This window comes from Vombatus ursinus, unplaced genomic scaffold (genome assembly GCF_900497805.2).
Source record: "Vombatus ursinus unplaced genomic scaffold, bare-nosed wombat genome assembly UNPS02014786.1, whole genome shotgun sequence".
NCBI classification, from domain to species: domain Eukaryota; kingdom Metazoa; phylum Chordata; class Mammalia; order Diprotodontia; family Vombatidae; genus Vombatus; species Vombatus ursinus.
Window position 1 is genome coordinate 37,035,871 of NW_020954564.1, and position 19,410 is coordinate 37,055,280.

Here is a 19,410-nt window from a genome sequence, read left to right on the forward strand (position 1 = left end):
AAGAAACTGCTATGAAATATAGTACTAATAGTACTACAGTACTAATAGTACTACACTGTCAGCCTACAGTGGTTTGGTCTGTTGCACTCTTTCCCCTGAATCTCATACACATTTAAATTTTAAATGGGGTATTCTATGCCTTAAGCCAAAGCAATGAGTAATGATAGGAATTTCAGGAAATATTGCAGGTCTGTGAGGTAGACACTTTTGATTAGGGTGAGGTCTTTCAGTACCCCTCTGCCAATTTCAGTATGTCACTTTGAACCCTACTTTTCTCATTTATAAAGTGAGAAGGTTAGTCAGATTTCTAAAGTCCTTTTCAGTTTTAACACCCTTTACAGAGGAAATATAGCACAGAGAAAAGAAAACTGGCCTTGAAATCAGGTGGACCAGGTTTCAAGTCCTTCCTCTGACATATACTCTCTATTTGACTCTGGGCCAGCCACTTAAACTCTGAATATTCTAGGCAATTCTTTTAGGAATAGAGATTACAGAGAAGCTGTTGTTTTGTATTGGTAAAGGGAGTTTCTTCACCTGAGAGTTCTTCATACCAATAAAATCACAGGCCTAGTTTCTGTTTCTACTATTCTGTGAGCTTTGTGCTCTGCAGACCTCAAAGTGGTATATAGATTTGAATCATTATTATTATTTGTCTTTATATGGAGAGCAAGCTTGAGCAATGATTGGGGGACCTGTGCAAGAAACTGTGTGACTTCAGAAATATTACTTTACCACCCTTGACCTCAGTTTCTTCAACTACAAAATAAAGGAGTTGGGCTAATCATTGAAAGTTTCCCCTTAGGTCTAATATGTTATGATTCTTTAAAAAGAAAGAGAAAAAAAAAAGAAAGCAGAGAGATGACAGAGAAATATGCAAGACATGAGAGAGCAACAGAGAGAAGAAATACAAGGAGAGAGATGAAGCACAGGTAGAAAGAACAGGAAAGACTGAGACAGGGAAGAAAACCAAATGAAGTTATGAGGGAATGAAGAGAGGCAGAGAAACTTAAGAGCTAAAACATAAACTCTTTTTAAAAAGCTTTTCTCTCCCCTAAAGCAAACTCCAAGCCGAGTTGCTAGTAGAGAGAAAATTATAATCCTGAAGTTTATGGGAGGAGAGGAGCTAGAAAGAACCAGAGCTGTCCCAGACACTAGCCTGGCATCTTTTCAGAACCACCCAATTCCCATTGATATTAATAAAATAAATTAAGAAAAGGAAGCATGTAAAGTTATAAACAGAAAGTCTTGCTTCAAGCACGTTTCCAGACAGAGAAGAAGAGATGGGGAAGAAAAGACTTTTCCTCTTTTGGAATCTGTCAGTGAATTGCAGAGGGACCAGCCCAGGGTGGGTAGTGGGGGGAGACCAGAGGGGGAACGGGAAAAGTATTAATCAAAATATTTGAAAGTTGACGGTCGATTTGCCAGCTCTCAACTTTAACTGCTTTTGGGATTCCATAAAACGTTTCATTACTCACTGCAAATCAGGGTTTAATTATTTCAGCGGTGCTGACACCAAGTCCCTCAGTGCCTTTCTTGTCTTTTCTCTTTCATGTGAATTTCCCAAAGAGATTGTCTTTTCCTCCCACTCAACTGGGCAGCTGGTCCTCTGACCCTTTGCCTGGGTACTGCCTTTTTCTAGTAGATATCTACTATCCCAGGAGAGCCAGAAATGGGTGTGGGGGTGTTTGGGGAATCAGAGGTGTGAGAAGAGGTGAGACAGCACAGGCCAGACAGGCTCTAATATGTAACAGAAAGACTTCATCACTTCTTTCCTCCTCAGACTTAGAAGACTATGGGACCAAGGGGGTCACCATTAGGACATTTTTGCAAGAAATATTATTTTGATCATAAAATTATAGATCTGGAGCTGGAACACACCTCAGAGGCTATCTATCCCATTCTAGTCCTCCCAAATGAGAAAGGTGAGGGCCAGGGGGATTAAGTATTTTGCCTAGGATTCCAAAGTTACTAAGAGGGTACAGAGAAGGCATCTGAATCCAGGTTATAGGACTCTAGAGGCAGTGTCCTTTCCACTATCCCATGTCATTCTCCTACTTTAATTGAAAAAAAAAGAGTCTTTGACTTCTAACTGCCTCTAAGGTTAAAATCCAAACTCCTTAATCAGACAGTGATGGTCCTCTGTAAGCCACCTGTTCAGTCTCATCTCCCCATGTTTCCCCAAACACTTGACTCCAGCCTCATCAGTCTATTTTTTACCACTGGAACCTGGCATGTTCTTCCCCATGTCTGCGGGGAATGGTGTACCTTTGGTAGAATGCCCCTTCTCGGACTATCCATAGATTCTCTATCTTTCAAGAGCCAGCTCAGATCCCACCTCCTATGACCTTTCCTGGCTCCTGAAGTCTGAAATAATTTCTTCCTCCTCTGAATTCCTATATAATGCTCAATAAGAACCATATTTTCCCCTTCAGGTAACAACATCATTCAGGCCAAATGAGATATCAAGAAAAAGCCTTGGTTTAAGATCACATAGTTCTTATCCATTACTATTGTCTAGGACTGTGTATTTATCTATGGGCATAGAAACAAGCATTGAGGCTGAAAAGCATGAAGAATCAGCATGCATTTTCATCTTAAGTGGACAGATAAGTCTTATAGTTTTTCATTTGGATCTTCAAGGGTTTTGGAAGGAAGAAAAGGAAAGAAATGAATCCCACATATTAAAAAAAAGAGAGAGAGGATAATTATAAATATACAATGGATTTCATGGTTCTACTGTGAAAAAATAACTTAATGTTGCAAAAATGTCGATTTTCTAAGAAGTGGTATAGTTTCATGGAAAGATGAGCTTTATTCACATTTCTGTAATTAACTGTGTAAACTTGGGCAAGCTAATTCTCTTCTCTGAGACTCAGTTTCACAAACTATAAAATCAAGTAGTTTGATTCAATGATTTCTAATTTCAAGAATCTCCATTTTAATACAACATAGTATGTTCTATGGTTTTTCCAGTTCTAACATTCCCTATTTAAGGGTCTCTTCCAACATTAGCACTGTATTTTCTCTGTTCTAACATTCAAAAATATTCTGCGTTCTAAGGTCCCTGTCAGTCCTAATACTCTATGAATTATCAAAGGTATGAACTGAAACTTCTCAAGGTACACGGATCTATGTAGAGAACACTTCAGAGACTAACCAAGATGGAATAACACATGGTGTTCCTTTCAGAAACAGAATCTCACTACAAACCAGTATTTAATAATTTGAGTGCTGCTGACATTAAGTCCCTGAGTGCCATTCTTGCCTTTTTTCTTTCACATGGATTTTCCAAAGACACTGTCTTTTCCTCCCACTTCCCCCATGTTCACCCAGTGCTTTCATTATATCTTACTTGTAGAGACCATCAGGTTCCAGACACTTGAAGATGACTGAATAGATGCTAACTTCTGGGACCTCACCATGACTTCTACCAGCTGCTACGCAAGATGTTCCAAGGCCAGAGAGCAAGTCATCGGCAAAACTTAAGAATTCTCCTGGAGGAAATCAAAGGGTTGAGAGTAAAGGTTAGAAGAATACAGTAATAACAATACCCAGTCCTAGATACACAAACATTTCTCATATTACCAAAATGAATTAGATCATATGTATATTCTTAGTAGTTCTTTTTTAATATAAAGCATCCAAGGGCATAGGATAATAGGATCATAGATTTAGAATTCAAAACAATCTTAGAAGTCAAATTATCCAAGCCCTATCTTTTCTTAATGAGGAAAATGAGGCTTCAGTGAGGTTGCGGCAGGCCCAAGGTCGTACAAATAGTAAGTAGCCATAACAGAACTTGAACCTAGGACCTCAGACCTAATATCTAACTCTCTTTCCATTGTATCATGTTGCAAAGTCACATGGATAAACATGAAAATTTTTTTTTGGTCATGCTATTTCTCTACTCAATAATATTTAAAGGTTCCCTAGTGAAAACAGAATAAAACCCAAACTCCTCAGCCTGGCATTCAAGACCCTTATAATCTCGTCCTGCCTATTCAAACTTATCACCCACTGATATCCAACATGAACTTTTTATGCCAGCTAGACTACTCTCTTGACTGTCTCCCTATCCACCTTGAGCACTGGGATAATTAAATATTAATAACTGAGGATAACCAATAAATACATTTGAGATCACAGGGTAGAAATAACTTATTTCAACAGAACTGATATCTAGATCATTGACCTTTTTGGCTGGGGCAATTTTTAAGACTCCATCTCCATTACACATAGCTTTAGATTCACCTCTTCTAGGTTAAAAAAATGGGATTTCATGGAACAGTGGAAAGCTGATCTGGCAGTCAAGAGACCTGAGTTTTAATGCTGGCTTTACTCCTAGTTTGAGTCATTTCCTCTCTCTGGACTTCCATTTTCTCCTCTATAAAATGCGGGAGGAGAATTGGCTTTAATAGTCTCTAAAATCCTTCCTAGTTTTGAGTCCATGAAATTTGTATAACTAGTTGGGTGATGATGGACAAATTCCAAACCCTTTTCTGTATCTTCATTTCTTCTTCTCTAAAATTAGGAGGTTATATTGGATGAAGTGTTGCTCCCTTAAACACTGTTTCCTTCACTTTTGAAAATGTATCTTGAAACATTCAACATGATGAAAGACTGCTAGAATTGCACAGAAGTATTAATTATTATAAACTAAACTGTGAAGAATCACAGAGCATGTGACAAAATATGGAGTAAATAATAATTACTAGAGAGAGAAAAGCATTCACTTTTGATCACATTGCTTGCTATTCAGTAATAACCTTCCAAGCAGTTCATAGACAAGAATGTCTATAAATCTCTCCCTAAAGAATTCTAATTCTTCATGATCCTCCTAATGAGACATTGAGATGCAGACTCTGGGCAGCAGATTTTTTTCCCCTAGGTCTTCAGACAAATACCTTAAGTAGAACTTGTATCCATCACCATTTACCACTTCTGAAGGAATTATCATTTGAAAAATAAACAAAATAAAAAACATGACTAAATTGTCATCCCAGACATAAGGAATTATTCTTGTCCTGATTTTCACTAACTAGCTTTATGACCTCGAGGAAGTCATTTCCCCTTGATGTAGGGGAAACAACACTGGAATTAGAAACAGAAGCCTAGCTCTATTATCTATTCTCTTGGTTATATTTGGTAGGTCTCTTCAGCTCTGTAGCCTCTCTATTTTCTTCTACTAAAAATGAAAGGGTAGGACTATTACTACTAATAGCTAACATTTATATAGCACTTATTATGTGCCAGACATAATAACTTAGCACATTATGTGCTAAGTATTTTATAATCATTATTTCATTTGATCCTCACAACATCCCTGGGGGTAGGTGCTATTATTATCACCCCCATTTTACGGATGAAGAAACTGAGGCAAACAGCTGTTTAGTGACTTCTCCAAGGTGATGCAGTTAATATGTCTCTAAGACTAGATTTGAACTCAGGTCTTCCTGACTCTGAGCCTAGCACTTTATCCATTGTACCACCTAGTTACTCTCTAAGGTCCCTTGTAACATAAAATTCTACGATCTTAAAATGCCTGGCACAAAGACATGCCATCTTCTTTAAGAATGATGATAACGATAAATTTACAACTACATAACATTTGGGAATTATAAACTACTTTGAATACACTTTCTAATTTGATGTTCATCACATTATTGGAGGTAGATAGTTTAAGTACCATGTTTTGTTTGTTTGGACCAGATTTGTGATTTCAGTGGTATAAGGAACTCTCAGTGAGGAAAACACCTATACTACTGCAAATTGACATGTACTGTGCAATTTATCATGTCAGAGGTCACTTAAAGATTAGGATAAATCCCAGGGTCACTCAGCCAGTAATTGTCTTAGGTGACATTTGAACACAGATCATTCCAACTCTATGGCCAAGTTACACTATGCAAAACTGCCTACGTATTACCATCCACATGAATATGTGGGCATACTAAGAGAACATATCAGTCTCCTATTCAATAAATCTGAGTGACTACCTGCTGCCTTTAGAATCAATTTTCTCCTCCATAAGTGTTTAAAGCCCATTACAACTTAAACTCAGACTACTTTTCTAGCCTTATGAAACATTATTTTCTTTCACTTGCTCTATAACTGTAAGTTCTTTGAGAGTAGGAACTGTTTCAATTTTATCTTTGTATCCTTAATACCTAATAGAGTGTCTGGCATTTCAAAAATTAATAAAGGCTTGTTGATTAGATAGCAATCCATCAAGCACATAGCTGAATAAAAATCAATTATCTTATAATCTTTCCAACCAAAAAAATCTTCATATTTGCACCAATATAATAAGAACTTTCCTTTATTGAGATATATAACATAAAGACTAATATAGAGCAATAACTTTCTGACTCTTTAAACAACCATTTTAAGTGGAACTTTACTTCTCGGTTACTCCTTTTGAAAACAACAAGAAAAACCAGCAAAGAAGATAAAGCAGGAGGAAGTGGTACATCCCATTTCTTTCCCACAACTATTCCAACAAAGATTTAGAAAAAGAACCAGATTGAGTAAGGGTAAAGAAATTAAAATAAAAACAGCCATGGGTCATTTTTTTCAAGCCCACGATTGTGAAATCAGCCATAGTTGAAACTATAGAACAGAGGTGGACCTTCAGCTCTGTTACTCTAAAACTGTAGAAGCTTCTAGTTAGGACCAGTAACTCTTTACCTGAGTTGTGACATGGGGTGAACCTACAAGTCTGTTGCTCAGAATGAAACCAGAGTCCAGAGACTACAAAGTTCAGACAAGGGAGGAATGGCAATCAAACCATGGCTTTGATTATATTGCTCAAAGCTTGTTGAAATTTTCCCGGACTAGCCCCTCAGATCCTTGAAGAACTATTATGGAGACCCAGATTTCAAAGGTACAAACCCAGAAGAGAAGAATTTAAAAGTATTTACAAACAAAGGCTCAAAAACAAAAACAAAAAAACAAAAACAAAAACAAAAACAGAACTTGGCCACAAGGTCATCTATAATTCCTGGAAGAAATGAAGCAAGAATTTTTTAAAATTATTTTTATCTAGTGAAATATTTCCCAATTACATGTAAAAAATTGACAACCATTTAAAAATTGAATTTCAAATTTTCTCCCTTCCTCCCATCCCCTCTCCAAAAAGCAAGCACTTTAATGTCAATTATACATGTGAGGTCACATAAAACAAATTTCATATTAGATGTGTTGCACACGAAAACACAAAATAAAACAAAGTAAAAAAAAAGATATGCTTCAATCTGCATTCAGAGTTTATCAGTTCTGTCTCTGGAGGGAGAGAGCATTTTTTATCACGTACCCTTTGCAATTGTCCAAGTAGCTAAGTCTTTTACACTTGATCATCCTATAATTTTGCTGTTACTCTATACAATATTCTCCTGGTTCTGCTCACTTTGCATCAAGTCATATAAATCTTCCTAGATTTTTCTGAAACCATTTCTTGTCATTTTGTATAGAACAATAATTTCTGTCACAATCATATGCCACAACTTGTTCAGCCATTCCCCTATTGATGAACATCCCTCAATTTCCAATATTTTGTCGCCACAAAAAGAGCTGCTAAAAATATTTTTGAACAAATAGCTCCTATGCCCTTTCCTTTGATTTCTTTGGGATACAGACCTAGTAGTGATGAATCAAAGGGTATGCATAGTTATATAGTCCTGTGGACAAAGTTCCAAATTGTTTTCCAGAATGGTTTGACTAGTTTACAAATTCACCAACAGTGCAATAGTGTAACATTTTTTCCCACACACTTTCCAGCACCGGTAATTTTCTTTTTCTGTCATATTAGCCAATCTGACAGGTATAAGGTGGTATGCAGAGTTGCTTTAATTTGCATTTCTCTAACAGTGATTTGGAGCATTTTTTTCCATGTGACTAATAATGACTTGGATTTCTTTTTCCAAAAACTGCCTGTTCATACCCTTTGACCATTTATCAACTAGAGAATGGCTCTTACTTTTTTAAAATAAATTTGGCTTATTTCCCTATATTTTTTGAGAAATGAGGCTGTTATCAGAGAAATTTGTAAAATTTTTTTACCAGTTTCCTGTTTTCCTTCTAATTCTGACTGCATTATTAGTTTTGTTTGTGCAAAAGCTTTCATGCAATGAAAATTATCTATTTTACTTCCCATAATCCTCCATCCCTTGTTTGATCATAAACTTTTTCCTTATCCAAAGATCTAACAGATACATTTTTCCATGCTCCCCTAATTTACTCATGACATCATCCTTTATATCTATATCATTTATTCATTTTAATCTTATCTTGATGTACAGTGTGAGATGTTGGTTTCTACATATGCCTAGTTTCAACCAAACCACTTTCCTGTTTTCCCAGCATTTTTTGTTAAGTTCTTACACCCAAAGCTTGGCTTTTTGGGTTTATCAAACACTAGATGACCGTATGTTGTGTACCTAATCTATTCTTAGCCAATACCAGATATTTTGATGAGTATTGCTTGGTAATATTGTTTGAAATCTGGAACTCCTAGGCTGCCTTCTTTCACATTTTTTTTTCACTGATTACCTTGAAATTCTTGACTTTTTGTTTTTCCAGATGAATTTTATTACTCTTTTTTTCCACCTCAATAAAAAAATTCTTTGGTAGTTTGATTGATATGGCACTGAATAAATAAATTAACAGGTAAAATTGTCTCTTTTATCATACTGGCTTGGCCTACCAATAAGCAATTAATATTTTGCCAATTGTTTAGCTCTCTCTCTATTTCTGTGAAAATTGTTTTGTAATTGTGTTTACATAATCCCTGGGTTTGTCTTGGAAGGTAGGTTCTCAAGTATTTTATATTGTCTGCAGTTATTTTAAATGGAATTTCTCCTCCTATCTCTTCCTGCAGGGTTTTGTTGGTAGCATATAGAAATGCTGATGATTTGTGTGGGTTTATTTTATATCTTGCAATGTGGTTGAAGTTGTTAATATTTTCAACTAGTTTTTTAGTTGATTCTCTTGGGTTATCTAAGTATGCCATCATATCATCTGCAAAAAGTGATAGTTTTGTTTCCTTATTGTCTATTTTTATTTCTTCAATTTGTTCTTGGATTATTGCTATAGATAGCATTTATATTACAATATTGAATAATGATAGTGAGAATAAACGTCCATGCTTCACTCCTGATCTTACTAGGAAGGCTTCACGTTTATCCCCATTATAGATAATGCTTGCTCTTCATTTTAGACAGATACTACTTATCATTTTAAGAAAGATTCCATTGATTTGTATGCTTTATAGTTGTTCTTAATAGGAATGAGAGTTGTATTTCATCAAAGGCTTTTTATACACCTATTGATATAATTGTATGATTTTTGTTGTTTTTGTTATTGATTAAGTCAATTATGCTGATAATTTTCTTGATATTGACACAGCCCTGCATTCTTGGTATAAATCCCACCTGGTCATAGTTTATGATCTTCGTTATATGTTATTGTAATCTTGCTAGTATTTCATTAATTTTTTTTGCATTGATTTTCATTAAGGAAATTGGTCTATAGTTTTCTTCCTCTGTTTTTTCTCTTCCTGGTTTGGGTATTGAAACCATATTTGTGTCATAAAAGAATTTGGTAGAATTCTTTATCTATTTTTCAGTTAGTTTATACAGTATTGGGATTAATTGCTCCTTAAATGTTTGGTAGAATGCATTTGTAAATTCATCTGATCCTGGGGATTTTATTTTAGAGAGTTCATTGATAGCTTGTTCAATTTCTTTTTCAAAATAGTTATTTAAGTATTCTATTTCCTTTTCTGTTGATCTGGACAGCTAATATTTTTGTAAATATTCATTCATTTCATTTAGGTTGTCACTTTTACTGGCATATAATTGGGCAAAATAATTACTAATAATTGCTTTAATTTCATCTTCATTGGCGATGAATTCACCCTTTTCCTTATTTATACTAGTAATTTGTTTTTCATCTTTCTTATTTAAAATCAAATTAACTGATGGTTTGTCTGTTTTATTGTTTTTTCCCCATAAAACCAGCTTCTAGTTTTATTCATTAGTTAAATTTTCTTCTTTCAATTTTATTCATCTCTCCTCTGATTTTCAGGATTTCCATTTTAGTGTTTAATTGGAAATTTAAAATTTGTTCTTTTTCTAGTTGTTTTTTTTTTTGTAGTTGCAGGCCTAATTTGTTGATTGGCTCTTTCCTTTATTGATGCATATATTTAGAGATAAAAACTTTCCCCTAAGTCCTGCTTTCACTGCATCTAACAAATTATGATATGTTATCTCATTGTTACCATTCTCTTCAATGAAATTATTGATTGTTTCTGTGATCTGTTTTTGACCCATTCATTAGTATAAGATTATTTAATTTCCAATTAACTTTTAATCTATGTTTCTATGACTTTTTATTAAATTAAATTTTTATTGCATTATGGTCTGAAAAGGGTGCTTTTTAAATATTTCTGCTTTTTTGGATTTGGTTGTGAGGTTTTTGTGCCCTAATACATGGTCAATTTTTGTGAAGATGTCATGTACAGCTGAGCAAAAGGTATACTCCTTTCTTTATTCCATTCAGTTTTCTTCAGAGGTTTGTCATATCTAACTTATCTAAGATTCTACTCACTTCCTTGACTTCTTGCTTATTGATTTTATGGTTAGATTGATCTGGCTCTGACAGGAGAAAGTTGAAGTCTCCTAGTAGTATATCTTTGGAATGTCCATTTCCTCCTGTAACTCATTTAATTTTTCCTTTATAAATCTGGATGCTATGCCATTTGGTGCATTTATGTTTAGTACTGATATTATTTCATTTTCTATGGTGCCTTTTAGTAAAATGTTGTTTCCCTGCTTATCCCTTTTAATTAAGTCTATTTTTGCTTTTGCTTTGTCCAAGATCATGATGTCTACCCTTTCCTTTTTTTTTTTTTTTTACTTCAGTTGAAGCGTAATACATTCTGTTCTGGCCCCTTATATTAACTCTGTGTGTTTTGCTGTTTCACATGTTTCTTGTAAACAACTTATTGTTGGATTCTGGTTTCTAATCCATTCTGCTATCCGCTTCCATTTTATAGGTGAGCTCATCCCATTCATATTCAGAATTATGAATACTAACTATGCATTTCGCTCCATCTTATTTTTTCCTGTTATCCTTCTCTCTCTCTCTTATTATCTTGTCCCTCCTCTAAAGTCTGTTTTCCTTCTGACCACTGCTTCCTTTTGCCTGCCCTCCTTTTTATCACCTCCCCTTTCTCTTACCCCCTTCCTCTCCTACTTCCCTGTTGGATAAGATAGATTTTTATTACCAATTAAATGTGTGTGTACATACACACATATATGTATGTGTATGTATGTGTGTATATACATAAATACATGTAAATTGTATACACACATATATTCCCTCTTTGAACTAATTTGAATGTGATTGAAGTTCAAGTGTTACCTGCCCACCCCACTTCTCCCTCCACTGTAAAAACTCTTCCTTGCATGCCTCTTTTATGTGAGATAATTTTCCCTATTCTTCCTCTCCCTTCCTCCTTCACCCAGGGCATGCCTCTTTCACACCTATCCATTTTTTAATATCATCTCAACATATTTGAAAAATTCCTGTAACCCTCTTTCTATGTAGAATCCTTCTAACTGCTTTAATAATAAGGCTCTTAGAAGATACATCTATCATCTTCCCATATAGAAAAGTAAACAGTTTAACCTTATTGAGTCTCTTGTGATTTTTCTTTCATATTTACCTTTTATGTTTCTCTCAAGTTTTGTATTTGAAAGTCACATTTTCTATTCAGTTCTGCTCCTTTTATCAGGAATGTTTGAAAGTGCTCTATTTCACTAAATATCCACTTTTTTTCTTGAAGTATTATATGCTTAGTTTTGCTGAGTAGATTATTCTTGGTTGTAATCCCAGTGCTTTTGCCTTCCAGAATATCATATTCCAAATCCTCTACCTCCTTTAATGTGGTAGCTGCTAAATCTTGTGTGATCCTGACTAAGGCTCCACAGTATTTGAATGATTTCTTTCTGGCTGGTTGAAGTATTTTTTTCTTTGGACTGGAACTCTGGAATTTGGCTATAATATTCCTGAGAGTTTTTCTTTTGGGATCTCTTTCAGGAGCCGATTGGTGGATTCTTTCAATTTTCATTTTACCCTTTGGTTCTAGGATATCAGGACACCTTCCCTTGTTAATTTCTTGAAATATGATATCTATGCTTTTTCTTTCATTAAGGCTTTCAGGTGATCCAAATAATTTTTAAATTACATCCCCTCAATCTATTTTCCAGGTCAATTTTTCTATGAGATATTTCACATTTTCTTCTATTTTTTCATTCTTTTGGTATTGTTTTATTATTTCTTGATGTCTTGTGGAGCTATTCCCTCCCATTTGCTTAATTCCAATTTTTAAGGCATTAATTCCTTCAGTGAGCTTTTGGACCTATTTTTCCATTTGACCAATACTGCTTTTTTTAAGGTGTTAATTTCTTCAGTATTTTTGTGCCTCTTACCATGCTGTTAATTGTCTTTTTAAAATTTTCTTCCTTTGATTTCATTCCTTTACCTAAATTTTCTTCTACCACTCTTACAGGATTTTTAAGATAATTGTTTATATCTTCTAGGAATTCTTCTTGAGTTTGTGCCCAATTCCCATTTTTTCTTTGAGGCTTTGCTTTAGCTGTTTTGATTTTGTTGTCTTCTTTTGAATTTATATCTTGATATTCTCTGTTACCATTGTAGCTTTTTATGCAACTAAGAATAACTTATCCACTAAAAGTAATTATAATCCTTTAGTGGAAAAAAATTGATTTTAATGAAATAGAGGTCAAGAATTCCCGATGAAAAGACCAGGGCTAAGTAGAAACTTTGAAATATAAACAAAGGAATCAAGAGAAATATAAAAGGCATTCCTTCAAAACCCTAATGTCACTGGATCATACAGGAATTTAAATAAGAGAGATGGGCCAAGAATAGTTTTGTTATGTTTTGATACTTTTTAAAAAAGAAAGAAAAGGAAACAGGGAAAGAATATACTAGGAAAAGAAAGGAAGAACTTATTGAATTAGAGGTCACCAATATAAGTCTATAGAAAGGAGGAAGAAAGGGTAGGGGGAGCAGGTGTCATCTAAATCTCCCCTTCATCAGAAATAAACAATTATAGAACAGAGAGACAGACAGAGAGAGAGAAAGACAGAGACAGAGAGACAGGGAGAGACAGAGAGAGGAATAGAAATGTTTAACAGCAGGAACAGAGAGAGGGAAGTGAAGGTAATAACATGTAGCAGTAGTTTTCAAAATGTGATCTGGGCTCCCTTTCCTCCAATTCTGATCAAGGATCTATGATGTCAAAACTATTTTTATAATAATAAAAATATGTTTTAATGTCTAATACGGAAATATTGACAAATATAATCAGTATGAATAAAAGCCCTTTGGGGGAGGGAGGTGTGTTAATAATTTTTAAGAATACTAACATCTCCTAAGACCCAAAACTTTGGGAACTGCTGAAACGAGAGGTAAATTCAAGGAAAGATTAGTTGTAGGTAAAACAAATTCCAGCCTCAAAGGGTGTATTGTGAAATGATATTTAAAAAAAAAAACATGAAAGTTTGTGGTTGGGGGACAGGTTAAGAAAAGAAAACAGTGGAAAGGTTGGAAAAGTAGATTGCAACAAACATAAAATATTGATGCTACCCACATTTCACATCCTTACCATCACCTTCTTTGTAAAGAGAGGAGTAAAAGAGCAAAGAATAAGAAGGGTATAAAAGAACAGGCTGGAGGGAAACACACAAACAATTAATATGTCTGTGAATGTACTATACTTACTCATCCATAAAACAGAAAAGGACAACAGAATGAACTAAAAAGCATAATCTAACAGTATGTTTTTAATTTTTTTTGCTTTGTTTTTTTTAAATTTTTGCTTTTTTTTAATAAGAAAAATACTTGAAACAGAAAGATTCACAAATAGTTAACATAAGGGGCTGGTGCAAAATTGATTACACTTTTATTGAACTCAAAAAAGCAGGAGAAATAATTGTGACTCAGTTAAAGCAACAATACAAATAGACTTGATTAAAAGAGACAAACAAGGAAAGTACATTATGCTTAAAGGTACCCTAGACAATATAAATTCATAACACAAGTGCACCAAATAGTAAAACATCTGAATACATAAAGGAAATAATAAAGGTGTTACAGGGAGAAACAGAAAATAAAATTATCATAGTTAGAGACTTCAATGTACTTCTTTCAGAACTAGACTAGTCTAAAGAGAAGACACAAACAAGAAAGACATTAAGGAACTGAATAGAATTTTAGAAGAGTTAGATATGAAGATCTCTGGTAGTTACTTAAGCAGAATTAAAAGAATCGTAAATTTTTTCTCAAAACTGCATGGCACATTTACAAAAAAATGATTACGTATTAGTGAATAAAAACCTCACAAATAAATACAGAAAAGCAGAAATATTAAATACACCATTTACTGACCATGATATAAAGTGCTACTGAAATAAGGATTAAAATTTAATTTTGTACTAGATAATGATATCCTAAGGAATTGCTGGGTTAAAGAACAAATCATAGATACAATCAATACATTTGTGAAAGAAAATGACAATAAGACATCGCACCAAAATTTGCTATACAAACAGTCCTTAAGGGAAATTTTATATCTCTGAACAGTTTCATCAGCAAAAGAGAGAAAGAACAGATCATTAAAGAAAAAAAAACCCTCCATTTTTAAAATAGAAATTCTTAGAAAACTGAAAAAAGTTAACAAAATTATAAGCAAAATTAAATCAATAAATAAAACTAGGAACTGTTAAATAGATAAATCATAAACTCATTTAATTTTTAAGAAGACAATCAAATAACCAGTACAAATTATGAAAAAGGAGGATTCACAACAAATAAAGGAAGAGTTAAAAATTATTAAAAGCAACTTCACACAAATACGTGCCAATATCACTTAAGAAATTTAACAAACCATAAATAAGTTTCTAAAGGGGCAAAGAACTCAAACCAGATGAATTTAAATGTGAATTCTGTCAAACATACAGAGAATAGTAAATTCAAATATTACATAAAGTGTTTGCAAAAATAACAAAGGAAGGGATCCTAACAAATTCTATTAAACAAATATAATCTTGATAACCAAACCAGGGAGAGCCAAAACAGTGAAAGAAAATTATAATATCCCACTTAATGCTATTACCTTCCTTTTATGATTATTTCCATTTTATCTTGGATATCTTTTTTTTGTGTATATAGTTGTCTACATGTTCTTTCCTCCACTGTATTGCAAGCTCTTTGAAAGCAAAGACTTTCTTACTTTCTTTATTTTAGTGTTTGGCATACAGTAAATACTTAGTGACTTGATTTGACAAAGAAATATTCATCTTAAAAAAATCAGACAAAATATTAACAAAGAGGCTACAGCAACACATCACTAATTTTGTATACTAGAACCAGTTTAGATTTATACTAGAAATGCAAGATTAGTTCAATATTAGGGAAACTATCAACATAATAGACAATATCAATAATAAAAACAAAAGTCATGATTAAGTCAATAGATTCAGAAAAGCCTTTCAAATAATACAAAACCCATCCCTGTTAAAAATGGGAATAAATACACCTTTAATTTGGTGAGTAAACTTTATTTAAAACAACGATCCAATATTATATGCAATGGGGTAGACAAGAAAAGGAAAGAAGAATTAAAATGATCTCATTTTGAAGATGATATAGTTTACTTAGAGAAACATAATGAGTCAAGTAATGCATTCATTGAAACTACTAGTAAAATCATCAAAGTAAGAGGATATAAAACAAATCCACAAAAATCAGTATTTTGGTATATTATCAATATGTTAACAGGAAGGGACAAATTCCAAATTAACTATAGAATTTTACATACCAAAACACATACAAGAACTATATGAATAAAACCATAAAACATTCTTTATGGAAATACAGATCTAAATAATTACAGAAATAATAATTTATCATGGGTAGTCTGAACCAATATAAAAATTATAATACTAATTAAATTTACTTAATCAGTACCACAACAAAATATCAAAGGATTAATGAATAGAGATAGGAAAAAAAACAATAAATTTCATCTGGAGGAATGAAAAATGAAGAATCTCAAGAAAATTTATCTAAAAAATGAGAAGGAGGGGTGTCTAGCAGTAGTAGATCTGAAACAACAAATCTGAAATTACTAAATGATTTGCCACTGGTTAAGAAATAGAAGTTGATCAAAAAGATTAGGTACACAACATAGAGAAAAAAAATGGAAAATGGTAGCCTAGTTTTTGTTCTCTCTCTCTGTGTCTCTCTCTCTTTCTCCCCCTCTCCCTCTCTCTCTCTCTCTCTCTCTCTCTCTCTCTTTCTTGCTCTCATATAAAACCAAAGACTAGTGGATCTATGAATAGTGGAATATTTCATGACCAAACAAGGAAGAACAAGGATCACTGAAGATAAAATTATGTAAATTTTAACCCCCCCATTAACAAAAGAAATGTAACTCAAATTAAAAGAGAAACATTTAATTAAGGGTAGTAACAGGGAAAATCGGTATCACTTTTTCATATAAAGGTTTCACTTTCTTTTTTTAAACCAATACTACATATTTTTATTGATTTTTTCATTTGCAAAGTGTATTGCATAATTATCTTATTTAACCTCACAAAACTCTATGAAACAGTTACATCAATTCCTAGAATATTACAGAATTCTCTTAGGGAAATCTATAATGCAAAGAGAAAAACCAAGAGCCAGAAAGAAAGACAGACTGAAAAGAGAGACAGAGACAGAGAAAGGTATTTATAATGTAGAAAAAAATAGTGAATGAAAAATGATTATGTCATTCATCTAGATGGACAGGACATTAAGTTACTTCATCAATATATCTTGAATAGGTGTTGTGGACATACAGTTAGATATGCACAGAATTTACTCAGATAAAGGCACTAAAGGTTTCACTTTCAAGATATATATATATATGCAACTGATTTAAATTTTTTAGAATAAGAGCCATTCTTTCAATTGACTGATGGTCAAAAGATATGAACAGGAACTTATCAAAGAAAGAAATCAAAGCTATCAGTGGGTATTTGAAAAAAAATGCTCCGAGTCACTAGTGATCAGGGAAATAAAAAAGCAACTCTGAGATTCTATCTCATATCCTTCATATTGTCAAAGGTGATAAAAATGGAAAATGATAAATATTGGAGGGGCTGTGAGAAAACGTGTATCTTCATCGCTTTGTGGAGCTGTAAATTGTTGGTAGAGTTGTTCACAGAAGAAATAAGTAGCAAAACCATCAATGGAGAACTCAGACCAGGACTCCTGATCCTTCTACTATATCCCATTGCCTCTACTTTCTTTTAGTAGTAATATAGATACAGTGTACCTCAATCAGTCCTGATTTTACTCTAAAACATGACCCAGTTTTTTCTATTTGTCTACTTAAGAAACTATGATGGCAGATTCCTTCACATAAGGATGCATATTAATTCCCATTTAAAAAAGCAAATTTCATTTTTAGTAAATATTGAAAATAATTACAACAAAATTGATACTAGTATAGATCCTGAAAACAGTACTGTAAATAATCAACTTTGGGGAAATAGTGACCAAAAATAATTGTTTATGTAGATCTCCAATACATTGGTTACTATAGTTTTACTGTGGAAATCTAAGAATATCAAAATATCTGTAAAAAACAAAGATTCCAATATGTACTATGCAAGGTCTAGAACTATTTTGTTATAAAATAAAGCTACTTAATGGGGACTTTTTCTATCCTCATTATTTTTTTTTCAGTCTATAACTTAGTTGTGTCTACTTTCCCAAAGAACAGAGTGTAAATTGAAGTAAACCAATTTACTGTACATAATGCACTTCATGATTTCTCAGAAAGATGTCAAGGCAATGAAAAGTGTTCCCAAAAGGCCTGGAAAATAGGACATATGAAAAATGAGATGGGGTAACTGGTGGCAGAAATGCTGCTGAATTAAGAGAGGCGAAGGTTAGCACCTGGGCACTATCTCCAGCTGAGTTCTCATAGAAGACAGCCATTTGTCAAAGCTTCTTGTTTTAGCTTCTTCCGTGTCATTTTCGTGAACTTAACTTCAAGCAGATCTTGACCTGATTTTGGATCTTTGGTCTCTGAGGCTCACTTCATGACTCCTGCCCAGACCTCTGGATAGCTTGCTTCTCAACTGCTAGATCTGATCTTGGCCTAGCTTTTTTGTTATCCATGTGGGTCTCAGTTTGGAGAGCTTTCCAAGGTATTTTTTCCTACTTGGGAATGTTAATTGTTGCTTTCTAGTTCCAACATACCCCTCCTTCAGGTGCAGGAATAAAATAAATGATGAATAATATGCAGAGAAATCTCATTTTAACTCACTTAGGATTTAATTTCTGACTGTGCCCTTTTGACCCATGATAATTTATAAAGAAATTGCCTGATTGATGAAGTTTGGTATACTACTGGCCTAAAGTTTGATATGTGGCTCAACCCATTATCTTAAAACAAAATGGGAGCCAATAAAATGCTTTAAATAGGTAAAAAAAAAATTAGAATTCCAATGAAGAAAATGTTACATTCCCATAGTACTTCAAGGTTTGCAAACCAGTTTTTTCACATCTGTTAAGTTGTGATAAACATTGTTATTCTCATTCTACAGATGAGTAAATTGAGATAGAAGAAAATGAAATAGTTTGCTCATGATCACATAGCTAGCACTTGCTAGCTAGTGTGAGGCCAGGATTGAAACACAGGTCTTCAGAATAATTTGATTTACTTAGGTAGTCATTACAGAAATATGTAATGTTGTGTAGCCTACAGTTCAAAGAACCACAACTCTATTGGATAAAGATTTCCCTAACAGTTATCAATAATGACTTCAAGCAGAGTAGAGAACTTTTAAGTAGAATTCTAATCAGATAATGCCCAATTCTTTTTCTTTCTTTTTTTTTTTTTAGTGAGGTAATCAGGGTTAAGTGACTTGCCCAGGATCACACAACTACTAAGTGTCAAGTGTCTGAGGAGGGATTTGAACTCAGGTCCTCCTGACTCCAAGGCTGGAGCTCTATTCACTGCACCACCTAGCTGCCCGATAATGCCCAATTCTACAAAGGTCAGTGAAAAAGACAGTGGATTTAAATTGAGAGAAGATAAATATAGATTAGAAACAAGCACTTACTCAATTTTATTGTATCTGTGTTTGAACATATCAAATTCTATTGGATGGAAGATTAGAACATTAACAGACACGATTCTTAGACTTTTAGTATTTATATTCTTATAATGAGAAAGGTTGTTGAATATAGAAATAAGGGAACAAAGTAGGCTATAAAATTGCATTTCTTGGAGGTCTATGCAAGGAAGTGAAAATACAATAGAGT

The 19,410-nt window shown here is 33.6% G+C and overlaps 1 protein-coding gene across 2 annotated transcripts in view; it reads right to left on the bottom strand.

The window, feature by feature from the left end:
• The window catches only part of LOC114047044 (astrotactin-2), a 1,078,351-nt gene that overhangs the window by 107,274 nt on the left and 951,667 nt on the right, over nucleotides 1–19,410 (bottom strand). For both annotated transcript variants that reach the window (XM_027867715.1, XM_027867716.1), the window contains one exon: nucleotides 3,353–3,494. In XM_027867715.1, the coding sequence (XP_027723516.1) occupies nucleotides 3,353–3,494 (142 nt within the window). The remainder of the gene's footprint in view (nucleotides 1–3,352; nucleotides 3,495–19,410) is intronic.